Source organism: Hyperoodon ampullatus (genome assembly GCF_949752795.1).
Source record: "Hyperoodon ampullatus genome assembly, chromosome: 9".
NCBI lineage: Eukaryota > Metazoa > Chordata > Mammalia > Artiodactyla > Ziphiidae > Hyperoodon > Hyperoodon ampullatus.
In genome coordinates, this window is record NC_136922.1 from 15,414,120 (window position 1) to 15,428,017 (window position 13,898).

General features: G+C 41.0%; 1 protein-coding gene across 1 annotated transcript in view; it reads left to right on the plus strand.

Annotated features, from left to right (window-relative positions):
• LOC307057957 (uncharacterized protein) overlaps positions 1-710 on the plus strand; it is a gene marked incomplete at its 5' end in the record, with an annotated part of 53,687 nt that extends 52,977 nt beyond the window's left edge. The window contains 1 exon segment of the mRNA XM_079711246.1: positions 582-710. Coding sequence (XP_079567372.1) covers positions 582-617 — 36 coding nt within the window. The 3' untranslated portion in view covers positions 618-710.
• Between the last annotated feature and the right edge of the window lie 13,188 nt (positions 711-13,898).

The following is a 13,898-nucleotide window of genomic DNA, read 5'->3' on the forward strand; positions in this document are numbered from 1 at the left end:
CAACAGTAACCCCGGAACTCCATTGTTTGTGATATTTTTTCTCAGTGTAGATGTCTACCTTCTTCATGCAAATGATCTCTATGGTTAACTTCTATCCCATTTTCCTCCAGTTTTAAATCATGTATTATAATCGTCTTGAGATCAGCAAAGAGTATAATTTGAGAAGCCAGTTCTATTGGTACATATCTGAAGAACAAAAAAAACAAGGCCACCCCATATGGGTTTTTTGGTTCTCTTCATTCTCTCTTTGCCAAAAATCTTCATTAAGTTTGCAAGAGGGAAATTTTAGAAATTTTGTTTTCCTTGTATAACCTGTGAAATGAAAGCAAAATAGATAAAAGCAGGGGAAAAGATGAACTTTTCAAGAGTGTTATTTTTTATCCCTCTAAGCACTTTTTCAAGTAAAACTACTCATTTTGTAGTTTTTTTTAAATTTGAGACTTTCTCAATCTATGTTTTAATTTGATATTCTCATAATAACTATACACAGAAAAGAGGATGTTTTTTAAAAGTCCTTGTCATATTTATGAATGTGTTTCTCACTTTTGCTATAACTACCTGTCACATTTTTTTTCTTGCAGGATCGTGCAGGGAAAGGCAATAAGAAAGGCCTGTGAACTTTATGAAAGAAGACTGTGATACACCATGTCAAGAGGATAAATTTGTTATCATGTTAGCCTCTAGAAAACTTAAAGTTCAGTTCAGAAAAACATACTGTCTATGACCAGCCAATATTTTTTTTAATGCCACACACATAGGCTATTGTCATAATGGCATTATCACAATATTTAATGATGTTTCAGATATATTGTAAAGTCTGTATTCTAGCTCTCAAGTGAAATATAAGCATGTTAAACACCTTATCTAGATACTGGTAGTAACACTGGTGTATGGTGGCTGTTTACCAATAAAAGGAGAAATTCATTAGCCACTTACTTCCAAACTTAGATTTTTAAGTTGCATGAAACCATTAAATAGCCTTAAAAGCTTTGATGAATTTCCAGTAATAATACTACTCTTACTTAATCAGACGATGGTGTATTTGAAAATAGTATTCAGTATCAGCAAGTTTGTTCATAGGGAGATTAACTAAGGATAAATGATTAGAAGTAGCTACTATATTTATAGGGAAGAGTCAGAAAGAGCAAAAAATAAAAACAATGACCTTAAGTTTTATTTTTTTAAGCCTGATGGTACTGCAGTTGACTGTCATAAGACAACTATATTGATAATTATATTTTCGTTACTGTGCTTCTGCACCTGTTGGGGATTATTTTTGTTGACATTTGTGTTACTAACACATAACTAGTAAAGATTCTGCTTTTTTAAAGTTCATCTGGGAATGGAGTTTACATCTATTTGCATAACTGCCACAGCACTGAACTGAAATAATTTTACAGCAACGTGGAATTCTTGACTTGGAAATGTATAATGTATCCAAAAAGCAGTGTTTCCCATTGCTGCGAGAGTTGCTAATTATACAAATATTACCTCAAATATACACACAGTGGCGTCACAGTTTTGCCAAGATGTTTCTGTATTCTGCAAGCTAAATATTAAATACTGTTTTTCCATTCAAATATTCATTTAGTTTCCTTTAGGAGAGGATGATTGTATATTAAAGCGATTTAGGTTGTTCCAGTGTTTAGACTTGAAAAACCAGCTTCCTTGTCTCATAAAGACCTAAATATAAAAGAAAATGGAAAATAACTACTGGAGTTTTTACTTTTCTGGTATTTGTTTTATCCTTTGTTATTTATTATCATTTTAGCACCAACTTCATGCATATTTAATTTTTTTCACTGTAAAGTGGGTGAAGTGAGCAAGTACGTAAGAATTTTATTTCAGATAAAAGGAGTTACTGCTAGAAAACAGACATGTAGGAGACATTTAGCAGAGTAAGAAATGGGAGTTAGACCATATGGGCTGACAGCACCGTAAATAACAAGGCAAGGGAGCGCTGACAGAGGAGAGAACTGAACAAGTAGCAACTTAGAAATATCGAAGTGCGATCTGCCTGGTTAAGGATATAGATACTGTTTGTGATCCTGGCCTGGTGAACAGAAAGCAAGTCTAATGACAGAGTAACATACAGAAGGTAGAAAATACACAGCTTTAGAACTGGCAGAACCAAATTATAATCCTAGCTTCAGCACTAATTTAGCCCTGGGATTTTGTACAAATTATTCAAACTTGCTAGATTTATATTTCCTCACCTCCAAAATGGGAATCATAATATTTAGGTCAGGGTTACTATATAAACTAAGATAACACAGTGATTTGCAAAGTTGTGCAGACTGTAGAGCAAGGGGAAAGTCCAGGTGCTCTTTGAAGAGCATAAGGATTTGAAGGATTCCCAGAAGACACTTTAAAGTATACATTTAAGTATTCTTAGTCCTCAACCCTCTCAGTTGTCCCAGTCTGCAAACTGAGGCCTGAAAAGTGTATGCAGTTTTCCCAAGTTAACATGGATAGTTAGATCCAGGGCTAGGATTTGAGTCTAGAATTTAGGTGTCCTAGTTCCCCAGATACTACTCTAGTTTTTATACACAAATTAGCTATAATTTGCTTAAAAAAATATTGCCATGTACTAGCCAAGGTTTGGACGATGGAGTCTGGCTCCCATGTCGTGTATTTTACACTACACTGAAGGCCTCTCGAGCTCTGCTGCTTAGTTCTTATGACTCTCCTTGCCGGTGAGGGTGTTTAGCAAATCCTATTATTATAAATAAACACGTATTCCATGGATTTAGTTAGACTGCATATTAAGTTATGTTCCTCCTGTCAGTAATGACTTCTTTTTTTTTTTTTTTCTTTGGCCGCATTGGGTCTTTGTTGCTGTGCACGGGCTTTCTCTTGTTGCGGCGAGCAGGGGCTACTCTTCGTTGCGGTGTGCGGGCTTTTCATTGCGGTGGATTCTCCTGTTGGTGGAGCATGGCCTCTAGGTGTGTGGGCTTCAGTAGTTGTGGCAGGCAGCTTCAGTAGTTGTGGCAGGTGGGCTCAGTAGTTGTGGCTCGCGTGCTCTAGAGTGCAGGCTCAGTAGTTGCGGCGCACGGGCTTAGTTGCTCTGCCGCATGTGGGATCTTCCCGGACCAGGGCTCGAACCCGTGTCCCCTGCATTGGCAGGTGGATTCTCAACCACTGCTCCAGGAGGGAAGTCCCAGTGAAGACTTCTTTATATCTTAGGCTGTATTATAGGTTCAAACACAGAAGTGTTAACTCTTGCCCTTTGCTATAAGTTGCTTAAGAGTTTTGTCAGACTCTGTCCCCACTTGCAAATGTACCTTGAAGTTCCAGACTCCAGGAAGTTGCACTTAAGAAGTTCTAGCTGAGCATCTAGAACTTGGCGTTAGTCATCCTCATTGCTTGCCGCGCTCTGTCTTGGGCCCCAGTACTGGTAAGTAGATTACCTGGAACCCCAGTCTAGAGCCTTGAATTTAACTGCTTTCTATGGTGCTGTCCTGATGCCACCAACCTGCCTGGATCTCTAAAGACCCATGCTGTGGTCCCGGAGCTGTTCTGCTTGCCTGCTGAGACCTCACAGCCTCCTTGGACCTCAGAGCCACAGCCACATGGCTGTACCTGCTCCTGTCCTCCTTCCCCGCCTCTGGGGCTTGGTCTGGTTCTGCCTTCCCATCCCGTTGTCCGTTGCCTTCTCACCATCCCTCCCATCTACATCCCACCACAGCGGAACGGCCATGCCCGGCCCAACTGACAGGTGACACACCTTACGTTTGAGGGCCCACGATGCAGTGCATAAATACAGCGGTCCTTTTATGCCTTGACTAATATCTAGAATGAGTTATTTGAAGGCCATGAAGCACTTTTGAATTTTTTTTATTCTTCAGCCTTTCCTAGAATTCTTGAAACACCACTAATCAAAATAAAATTTTCTTTTTTTAGCTTTTCTTTCTCTAAATTTACCAAGTGGCATTTATTTCACAGTATTGCTTTCCACCTTGATCTCTAAACATATGACTTTGTCTTTCCTTGTATAGCCAAAAGTGATTCCCAACACTACAGAACTGAAAACAGCCGCCCAGAAGATGTCCATGTCCTGATGCCTGGAATCCGTGAATATTCTCCTCTGGCAAAAAAGTGAATATTACCTTATATGGCGAACCAAGTGATGAAGTTAAGGCTCTTGTAATGGGGAGATTATCCTGAATGATCTGATTGGGCCCTAAATGCCATCACAGGTCTCCTTAAAAGAAAGAGGCAGGGCTTCCCTGGTGGCGCAGTGGTTGAGAGTCCGCCTGCCGATGCAGGGGACGCGGGTTTGTGCCCCGGTCCGGGAAGATCCCACATGCCGCAGAGCAGCTGGGCCCGTGAGCCATGGCCGCTGAGCCTGCGCATCTGGAGCCTGTGCTCCACAACGGGAGAGGCCACAACAGTGAGAGAATACCACCCGGAAGAGGGGAAGGCACTGTGACCACAGATGCAGAAAGCAGAGCGCTACAGCCACCAGAGCTGGAAGCGGTAAGGGACGGGTTCTCCCTGGAGCCTCTCACAGGAGCCAGACCCTGCACACCCCAGCCAAACTGGTTTTGGACTTCTGGCCTTCAGAACTGTGAGACAGTAAACTTGTTCCAAGCCACCAAGTGCGTGGTAATTTGTTACGGCAGCCACAGGAAACTAACGCAGGAACGTGCAGGACAAATCTGTAATGGGCTGGAGTGAATTTCACAGCGGGTAGAAAATAGACACTCTTTGACACCAGCTGGGCTTCCCCAAAGATAGCCTTAACCGTCTCCCCTCTTAATTCTCTTCCTCCTTCAATTTTATTTCTCTCCAGCCCCACTGCCACTGCCAAACCAAGCCATCATCCCTTCTCACCTGGACTACTGTCACCACTCCCTGCCCGTCTCCTCCCTAGGTCCACACTCTCAGAAACCACAGCATTCCCTGCTTAAAGTCTAGCAGTTATTCCCACTGCATCTCAGATGAGACCCCTGAGACCTCATCAGGCCGCTACCTCCTCTCCAGCCTCACCTCCGTCTACTTGCCCTGCCGACCACAGTGGCATTCAGAGTCCGCTTAGAACAAGCCAAGTTCTTTCCCCTCTCAGCGTTTTTACATACACAGTACCTCCTCCCAACCCTATTTTGTTTACCCTATTTTATTTTTATCATATTTTATTTTCATACTTACCATTGTCTGAAATGATCTCATTTATGGTTTGGTTTTGTCTCCTGCCCGGAGACTAACACAGTTCCTACACACAGTAGAACAGTATTTCTCAACAGGCAGTGGGGAAGATGACACTTAGCCATGCCCTAGAGGTGTTTTGGGTTGTCATAACTAAGGGACTGCTGCGGGTGGGTAGAGGCCAGGGATGCTGCTAAACTCACTCAATAATGCACAGGGTGGCCTGCCACAAGAAGGAGTTCTCTGACCCCAAATGTCAATACTGCCGAGGTTGAGATACCCTGCAGCGATGCTTATGGCGGAGGGTACTCGGAGTGCCCCAATACCAATCTTTCATGCACCTGTGGTGAGAGATACACCGATGTTTTTACACACAGCTGCCAAGCATAAGGACAGTATTTTCCAGTCCCGTTGTAGGTAGAAACAGGAAGGAATGTCACGTGGTGGCAGTTTCTTTTTTTTTTTCCTTCTTCCATCCTGCTGCCTGAAACACAGGCTCTGCCACCTGAGATCCTGAGATTGAGGCCGTGCAAGCTAAAGCAACAAGACAGAAGGATGCTGTGTCCCTGCCACCATAGAGCACCCACCTCTCCTGAATCGCTTCTCACCAAATAGTTCAGTAAATAAATGGCAACACATATGTTTAGTGCGTTGTCTCTCTTAACAGCCTAGACATGGATAAAGAACCAAAAACACATTTGGCCTTCCAGCACAAAAACATCAACCTTTTTTCCTTTCTCTTTCCTACTCAAAGGGTTTCAACTTCCCTGCCGTTTTCATTAGGATCATGATTTTAAATTACATCCTCTACTTTCTCTGCAGTCCAGCTTATTATATTTAACTTAGCCATTAATAGTCCATCGACAGCGTGCAGTGTGCCCCCCCACAATGTGCATTTCACACGGGAAGAATTTACAAGGAAAGATCTCTGGTCTCTCCTTTGTCTTTACTGTGACTTTCGCCACAAGGAGAACAAAGCACCCAAACACAGGCGCATTCGGTTACACCTTGTATACACACACACACACAACATAAGAGCTTGAGGTCTAATTGTGACAAAATTAGGAAAGACGTTCCTACAGGGTTTTGTTCTTGGTGGTCACCCCTTTTCCTAAATTTGGGCAAAGGACGTATTTGAAGTTTTGCCTTTGCCCCCTAAGCCAGATGCCTTCCTGGTCAGCCAAGTTTCTCCAGACTGTATTATCGCTCCTTCAGAGATCTTTGTTCTCCCTGAAGCAACACCGTGGTAAAGAATTTCATTGTCATTCTTCCAAGGGCTGCCAATTTCCTGGAGCCCAAATGACTTCCCGCCACATCTCAGCCAAGGGCTTCCTGAAATAACCCTCCACGGGGGTTTACTTCCTGAAAAGTTTTTTTTAAGTTTGTTTGGTTTTTTCCTCTTAAAACAAGATTGACACACTAACGTAGAAAACATAAAAATCACAGAAAAAGAATACAGTTAGCAGTTTGGTTAATGCTCTTACACGTACAAATACTTATTATACACATAGGAATATTTACAAAAGTGAGATCATGCCATACATGCTATTCTGTGACCTGCTTTAATTCCCCGACATCAATAAAGATTTTTCTAGAATAGGACCTCCAACAGGTCATGTAAACATCACCCATCACCCGAGGGGTCAGGGTTTTTTCAAGGTACATATAGTCGTACCTATATGCCCCATTCACCACTAACTACACCATTGAGAATTACCCACCCAGGCAGCAGGACTGTGCCATAACCATCCAGTATGTGAGGACAGAAAAAGGGGATGAGAGCCACTGTCCTGTGACACACAATATGTGATTTAGCCCCTGTTGGACATTTAATGAGAACCTTTATTGGCAGAAAATGCACTACAAGCAGGAGAGCATCGTGGTTATATGCACAGACCACCTGGAATCAAATCCCACTTTGAGTCCTAGTTTCTTCATTTTTCAAGTGACAGTAAGACTCTACCTCAGGGACTTGCTGAGAGGATTAAATGAGGTAAAACACTTTGTCTGGCAGAAAGCGACTCAACGTTATACAAAAGCTGGTACCCAATGGTAAAGTGACTTCAAGAAAGAGAAAGGAAGAGAAAAGAAGATAATCTGAAAGGGGAATTTATATATATGCTTTAAAAATGGAGCCTCTAGTTCTACATAATGAAAATGTACAATGAGGCTGTTTTGGATGACTTTTTCTGACAACTCTAGGCCGTCATTCCCCTGACACCTCTCCTCCAGCCCCAGGCAAAGCCCAGCATCTAATATGCATAGGAATGCAATAAATGTTTGTTTATTTGGATTGAATTCAATTCTAATGCATCAGATTCTCTTCCGATGATTCTTCCCATTCCTCATCTTTAGGGTATGTCCTGTTAAGATTATGACAGAATCAACTACCATTTTGACCAACTTTCTTAAGATATTAATTAGTCCCTTTTCCAGGCCAGTAACATATTTCTCTTCAAATCCCCATTGGCAGATTTGATGTTGTGGAAGGGCTTGTGTCTGGGGTGTTTCATTAGCCACTTGAACCTTTACTGCAACTCTTATTTTTCCTTTCCCTATGATTAAAAATATATACACACTTGTGTATGTGTGGCTGTGTATGTGTGTGATGTTTCTAACTCTTTGAAAAATAAGAAAAGAGGCAAGGGCAGGAGCATATCTACAGTTTGCAGCAGAGTTCCTAGATAAAATTTGTAGAGATCTCTGTAAGAAAAACAATATAAAATTACCAAAGCACAATTAGGTTTGAACATGAGAATTTCTTCAGAATAAGAACAGAAATGACAACAAATTGCTAGAGACTTGGAGACCCAGATCCCTTTCTTCTAAGGGACTCCTTAACTCCATATAAATCTGCCTCTAGGGAAGAAATGGGAGGGCAAAGTTAATGTAATCAACATGGTGAAAATTTTTTCAAAATCTAACGGAACATGCATCACAATCACGTTTTTATTTCATAGTGAGTATATTAGTTTCCTATTGCTGCTGTAACACATTACCACAAATGTGGCTCACAACAACACAAATGTGTTCTCTTACAATTCTGGAGGTTAGAAGTCTGAAATGAGTGTGATGGGGCTGAAATCCGAGTGTTGGCAGGGTTGTTTCTTCCGGAGGCCCTAGAGGAGGGTCTGTTTCCCCACCTTTTCCAGCTCTGCATTCCTCTGGCTGCATTGTATCCTCAGGGCTAGCAATGGCCAGTGGAGTCTTTCTCATCACACTCTTGACATTGGTCTTCTGCTTCCCTCTTTCACATTAAGGACCCTTGTGATTACATTGTGTCCACCCAGAGAAGCCAGGATAATCTCTTTATCTTAAAGATGATTGATTTGCTACCATTGCTTTTTTTTTTTAATATTTACTTATTTGGTTGCATCAGGTCTTAGTTGTGACACATAGGCTCCTTTGTTGCGGCTCGCTGGCTCCTTAGTTGCGGCATGCAAACTCTTAGTTGTGGCATGCATGTGGGATCTAGTTCCCTGACCAGGGATTGAACCCGTGTCCCCTGCATTGGGAGCTCAGAGTCTTAACCGCTGCGCCACCAGGGAAGTCCCCCCTACCATTGCTTTTGATATTTAATTCCACCTGCTACCTTAATTCCTCTTTGCCACGTAATTTAACACACTTAACAGGAACTTCCCTGGTGGTCCAGTGGTAACAACTAAGAGTTCACAGCTAGGACCCGGTACAGTCAAAATAAATAAATAAATATTTTAAAAAACAAAAAGAAAACACTTAACAGTTTCTGGGTATTAGAATATGGTCACCTTCGGGGAGACCACTGTTCCGTCTACCACAGTGAAGAACCTACTTGAATGCCAAGTACTTTTGAAAATGCTTTTTGCAATCGGATTCCTATAACATTTTATTGGTTCTCCATTTGGAGAATTTGTGGGGTGGGGCGGTAATAGAGGGAATTTTATTTTATTTAAATTGAAGTATAGGTGATTTACAATGTTGTGTTACTTTGAGGTGGTTTACAGCAAAGTGATTCAATTATACATACATATCTATTTTTTTCCAGATTCTTTTCCCTTAGAGGTCATTACAAAATACTGAATATAGTCCCTGGAGAATTTTTATTTTTAATAGTCCATCTGTGAGGGAATCCAAAGCACGACTGTATATTTCAGAACTGAAAGGGAGCAGGTATTCCAAGCTGAGCATGCCCAAAGCCTGCTGCCTGTGGTTTTTCCAAATGATGGCAGCTGCAAAACTCTGCCAACACTTAAAGATATCAGATGTAGGATTTTCACCCAAAGAAAATAAAATTGCAAAAAGATAGCTGATTGATTTTTACTGATTTTTACTCTCTCCTAAATTGCACTAAAACTAAAGGGAGTTTTTAAAGGCATAAACCTATAACGATAAAGTGAGTATGAGAAGAAACAGCACCAAAGTTCTAGAAGCTGCAAAGCAGGTGAACAAGTGGTACTGACTTGGTGGAACTGAGGAAGAATGAATTCTACTTCCTCCAGGAAGGGCAAGTCAAGAACAAAGTCCATTTAAAGGACCAAATAACTGAGGCTCCGGAAGTGGTGGCACCAGCTACTTCCGGCAAAGGAGTGCTGAGATGAGGCACCTTGGTTGAAACACTGTTTGAAAAGCAGATCCCTAGACGCCCCTGTCTTCCTGCAGTGCTCGGCGACCGCCCTCCCTCACCCTAGCAGAGACAGTTCATCTCTCTGAAGAGCTGTTAAAGCAGGTCTTTTTCCGAAACAGAAAACAGGTGAGTTAAGTAAATGACGTATCATACTAATTGCAGAACTTCTTCCTCAACCCACTGTGATGGCAGCCAATCTCTCATTTCCAGGCAGAAGACCAAATAAGTCTTTTTCTAGGCGGGGATCTCTTAGACCCAAGAGAAAAGACCTTCTGACACAGCCATGGGTGTTGACATCAGGAGTTCCCGGCCAGCTCTCCCTACAGGACACCTTCCCCTCTCACCCAGAGCTTCCAGGCAGCTCTTGAGGTCCCCTCCTTTTAAATACAAGCAGACAGTCAAGCCTGAGGAGACCTGAGAAAAAGTTCTAATATGAAAAAATAGAGACCAAAAAACAAACTGAAAAAAAAATGTAGTGAAAACAAAGTGTGCTGGAGGAGGAAAAGTACAGTGAAAAATAACGACTCTTAATGTCTTCAGAGAAACTGTGGATTCTTATTTCAGTACACCCATGAAATCAGAACTGGAAGCTATAAAAAAAATTTTTTTTCAGAAAACAAAAATGAGCCCTTAGGAAAAACTAGAAGGAGGGCCCATCAAATCCCCAGCACAGTGTCTGAAAATAAACCCACATAAATTACCTGGGTTCAAAGAGAAGATTCTCCAGGTTTCCAGTGAGTGGCTTCACAAAGGTGAAGGGAATCTGAATGAGTTCAGATTTCTCAACAGGAAATCTGAAAGGTGGAAGACGATGGAGCAAGGCTTTCAAAAGTCTGAGAGGAAATTATTTCCAACCCGGAATTGTGTACTCAATCAAGTTATAAATCAAGTATGAGGGAAGAATAAAGACATTTTCAGGCTCGCAAGTTCTCAGAACTTTTACCTGCCACACACCCCTCCTCAGGGAGCTGCGGGTAGAGGATGTGTTCCACCTAAAGGATGAGTAAACCGAGAAGGAGGAAGCCAGGGGCCAGGAAAATGGAGATCCGCGCGGGCAGAGACAGAGGGGGCCCAACAGGAGGATGGTAAAGGGAGATTCTTAGCCACGAAGCAACTCAGACCACTCTGGGAGAGGCTTTTACAAGAAGATGTAGCTAATCACATTCCTCACGTGAATGAACTGGACATAAGGAACATAGGGGAAAGAGATTTCGATTATGCTGGAGGAAGGTTTGAGGTTACATAGAGATAAGTTTCAGTGGTCATGGGAAACTAAGCAAATAACACAAAAGTAAGAAACCAAAAAACCCCCAAGACAATCAAACCTCAAAAGAACATGAAAAAAAAAAAAAAAAAGTCCAGGAAATAAAAAAGTAATAGCTGCTTACCATACAGCTCCATTCGGAATAGAAAACAGAAGTATAATAATGGGAATCCTCACTCTTAATCTAACCAAAATTCGGCCCCTGGATTGGGAGATGGAGAAAGGGGGAGTGTGTATGGTTTGGCAGCGGTGGGGACACAGGAAAGAGAGTTAAACTCTCACCTCACAGGGTGAGAAAACTGAAAAGAAAAAACAAAAAAACCCAAATGCATGAATATTATTTAGAGATATGGAAATACCTATCAAAGAATCAGCTAAAGGATTTAAAAGTGGTTGTCTCTGGGAAGGAGAAGCTGGGGGAGGGGGCTGCTGTTCTTATTCACCCTTGTAGAAGTAGTTGATTCCTGAAACCATAACATTGATAAAATTTAAATTTTTTTAAATTTTAAAGAAAACAATATTGCTAAGTTAAGAATCTATTTCACTTTTCTGGAAGTACTGTTCAGATGAATGAGAGGTTTATAATACATTATGAGCCCTTTGGGATTGACATACGCCCACTACTATATATAAAATACATAACTAATAAGGACGTACTGTATAGCACAAGGGACTCTACTCAATACTCTGTAATGACCTATATGGGAATAGAATCTAAAAAAGAGTGGATATATGTATATAACTGTTTTACTTTGCTGCACAGCAGAAACTATACAACACTGTAAATCAAATGTACTCCAATAAAAATTAATTTAAAGAAAGAATAATACATTATGAGCTCTTTGGAAGAAATAAAGCCTTATTTAGATTTCTTTATATTGGTCCTCAGCCCGTATTAGCATCTCCATTTGTTCCTAGTGTAATTAGGTTAACATTACATTAGCATATGACTTTGCCTTTTCCAGAACTCTAATTAAGATTTTAAAGAAGATGTATACCGGTGGGAATCTCTCATTCACCCTCTGTTAAACACCTTTCCTATTTGATTATAATTCCACTTACTAATTCCTTCTGGCTTTTGTCTTCCAAACAATTTTTGATTTTTATTACATGAAGGCAGTTTGAACTGATCCAGCAAATGGTTTACAAGGTCCAGGTGTAAAATAAATTGGCAATCTAAATAGAAAAGAAGACAGCCATTGGGTAGAAAACGGTGACCAATGTTACCTCTGCTGATCTGCTTATTAAAAGGACAGTGCTATGAATTTTTCCCAATTTATTTTAAGTATTTTTTTAGGCACCAAATCTACACTGAGCATTATGATAATAATAACAGCCAACACTGGGTGAGTATTCACCGTATGCTGAGTTCTCATTGCTTTACCCACTCTTCATTTAATTATTGCAGGAATACTATGAAGTAAATAGTTTTATTATCCTCAATTTGCAGACAAGGAAAATGAGTCTTGGAGAGGTTAAGAATATCTACTGAATTTCTCAGGGAATGGCAGAGCAGGGTCTCAAACCCAGACCCCATACTCTGAATCAGTGCTGTGTGTCCCCTCCAGCATGAGCACCATGGAGGGGACCATAAAACAACAGAGGAAAGAGAAAAGAATGAACTATCATGGTCCAGAAAGTTCTCTTGTATTTAACCATCACAACAATGTGATGAAAGATTATTACTTCCTCATGCTTGTGAGACAGGTTAGGAAACTTCCCAGAGTCACAGAGATAAGGTTCAGCCCTCAAGAAACTTACTTCTACTGGGTGTTAACACAAACACAGAAGGAACTGGCACAACTACAGATGATGTCAAATGTGTGGTAGAAATAAAAATACAGTGAGATCTCCAAGAAGGAGTGTTCAATCCAAGGGGGAGGCTGGGAGACTTCCTAGAGCAAGTTGATGAGCAAAAGCTTGATGTGTCGATTTCAGATAGAGAGAAGGGTTGAACAGCATTGTTCTTTTCTCTGCTTGCAGTTTTACTCTTTTTGTAAATGTTTATTATTTTACAAGATATTGGCTTTAGTGTTGACGAAAACTCACTTCCAGATTCCTTTCTTTTTATAGGAATTTCAAAGCAGAGACAAATGCCTAGGCTTAGAAAATGATAAGAAGCATGAGTGGAATAAATTTAAAAATTAAAAAAAAGAAGCATGATCGGAAGAGTAGAATATGGAAACTCAAGAGGAGGGAGGTTGTTCTCTTAAGGTTAGAATAAAGAGAGGGAAGGGATAAATGCTGGGAAATGAAAAGAGGGAAGAAAAGAAAATTCAGAGTATAGGGGGAAAAAGTGCAGTTCTCTGAGGGAAATCTATCTTGAGACAGGACTTGGGTTCAAAGCCTTCGTGGCCCAGACCACTGACCTGTATGCTCTTGGAGAGATTTTCATAAATAAGATGCTGCCACTTTTTTTGTTGTTTTGTTTTAAGAATTTCAGAGGTGTACGGGAGAAGAAACCTTTCTCTCAGCCAAGATGTGCGCAGTTCCTCCAGACCCGTGGCACGTCCTCTCAATCTAGGGAAGTATTGCTACTGCTTAGCATTTGGGATGAAGCCAACAGCGACGCTCAGCAAATATGGGTTTCGTCTACTCGAAAATAATTGCCTTTACATCTTGTGACATCGTCCATGGACTCTGCAGTGAAAATCAATTATAATCCCTTTTGGTGGGAGAAACTAAATTAGAAAGAAAAGTGATCAGAAACAGAAGGCAGCTTGACGCTTGTGATGCCAAGTTTTCTCAACGTGTGATTCAAAAGCCGTGGGTAAGTTTTTCTGGCCATTCTCCCAATTAACAACCTTTAGCTTACTTAAAAGCCAAAATCCGTGACTCAAAAGAGTGTGCTAGGAAGAAATTTTTGACAGATAAAATTAGCTA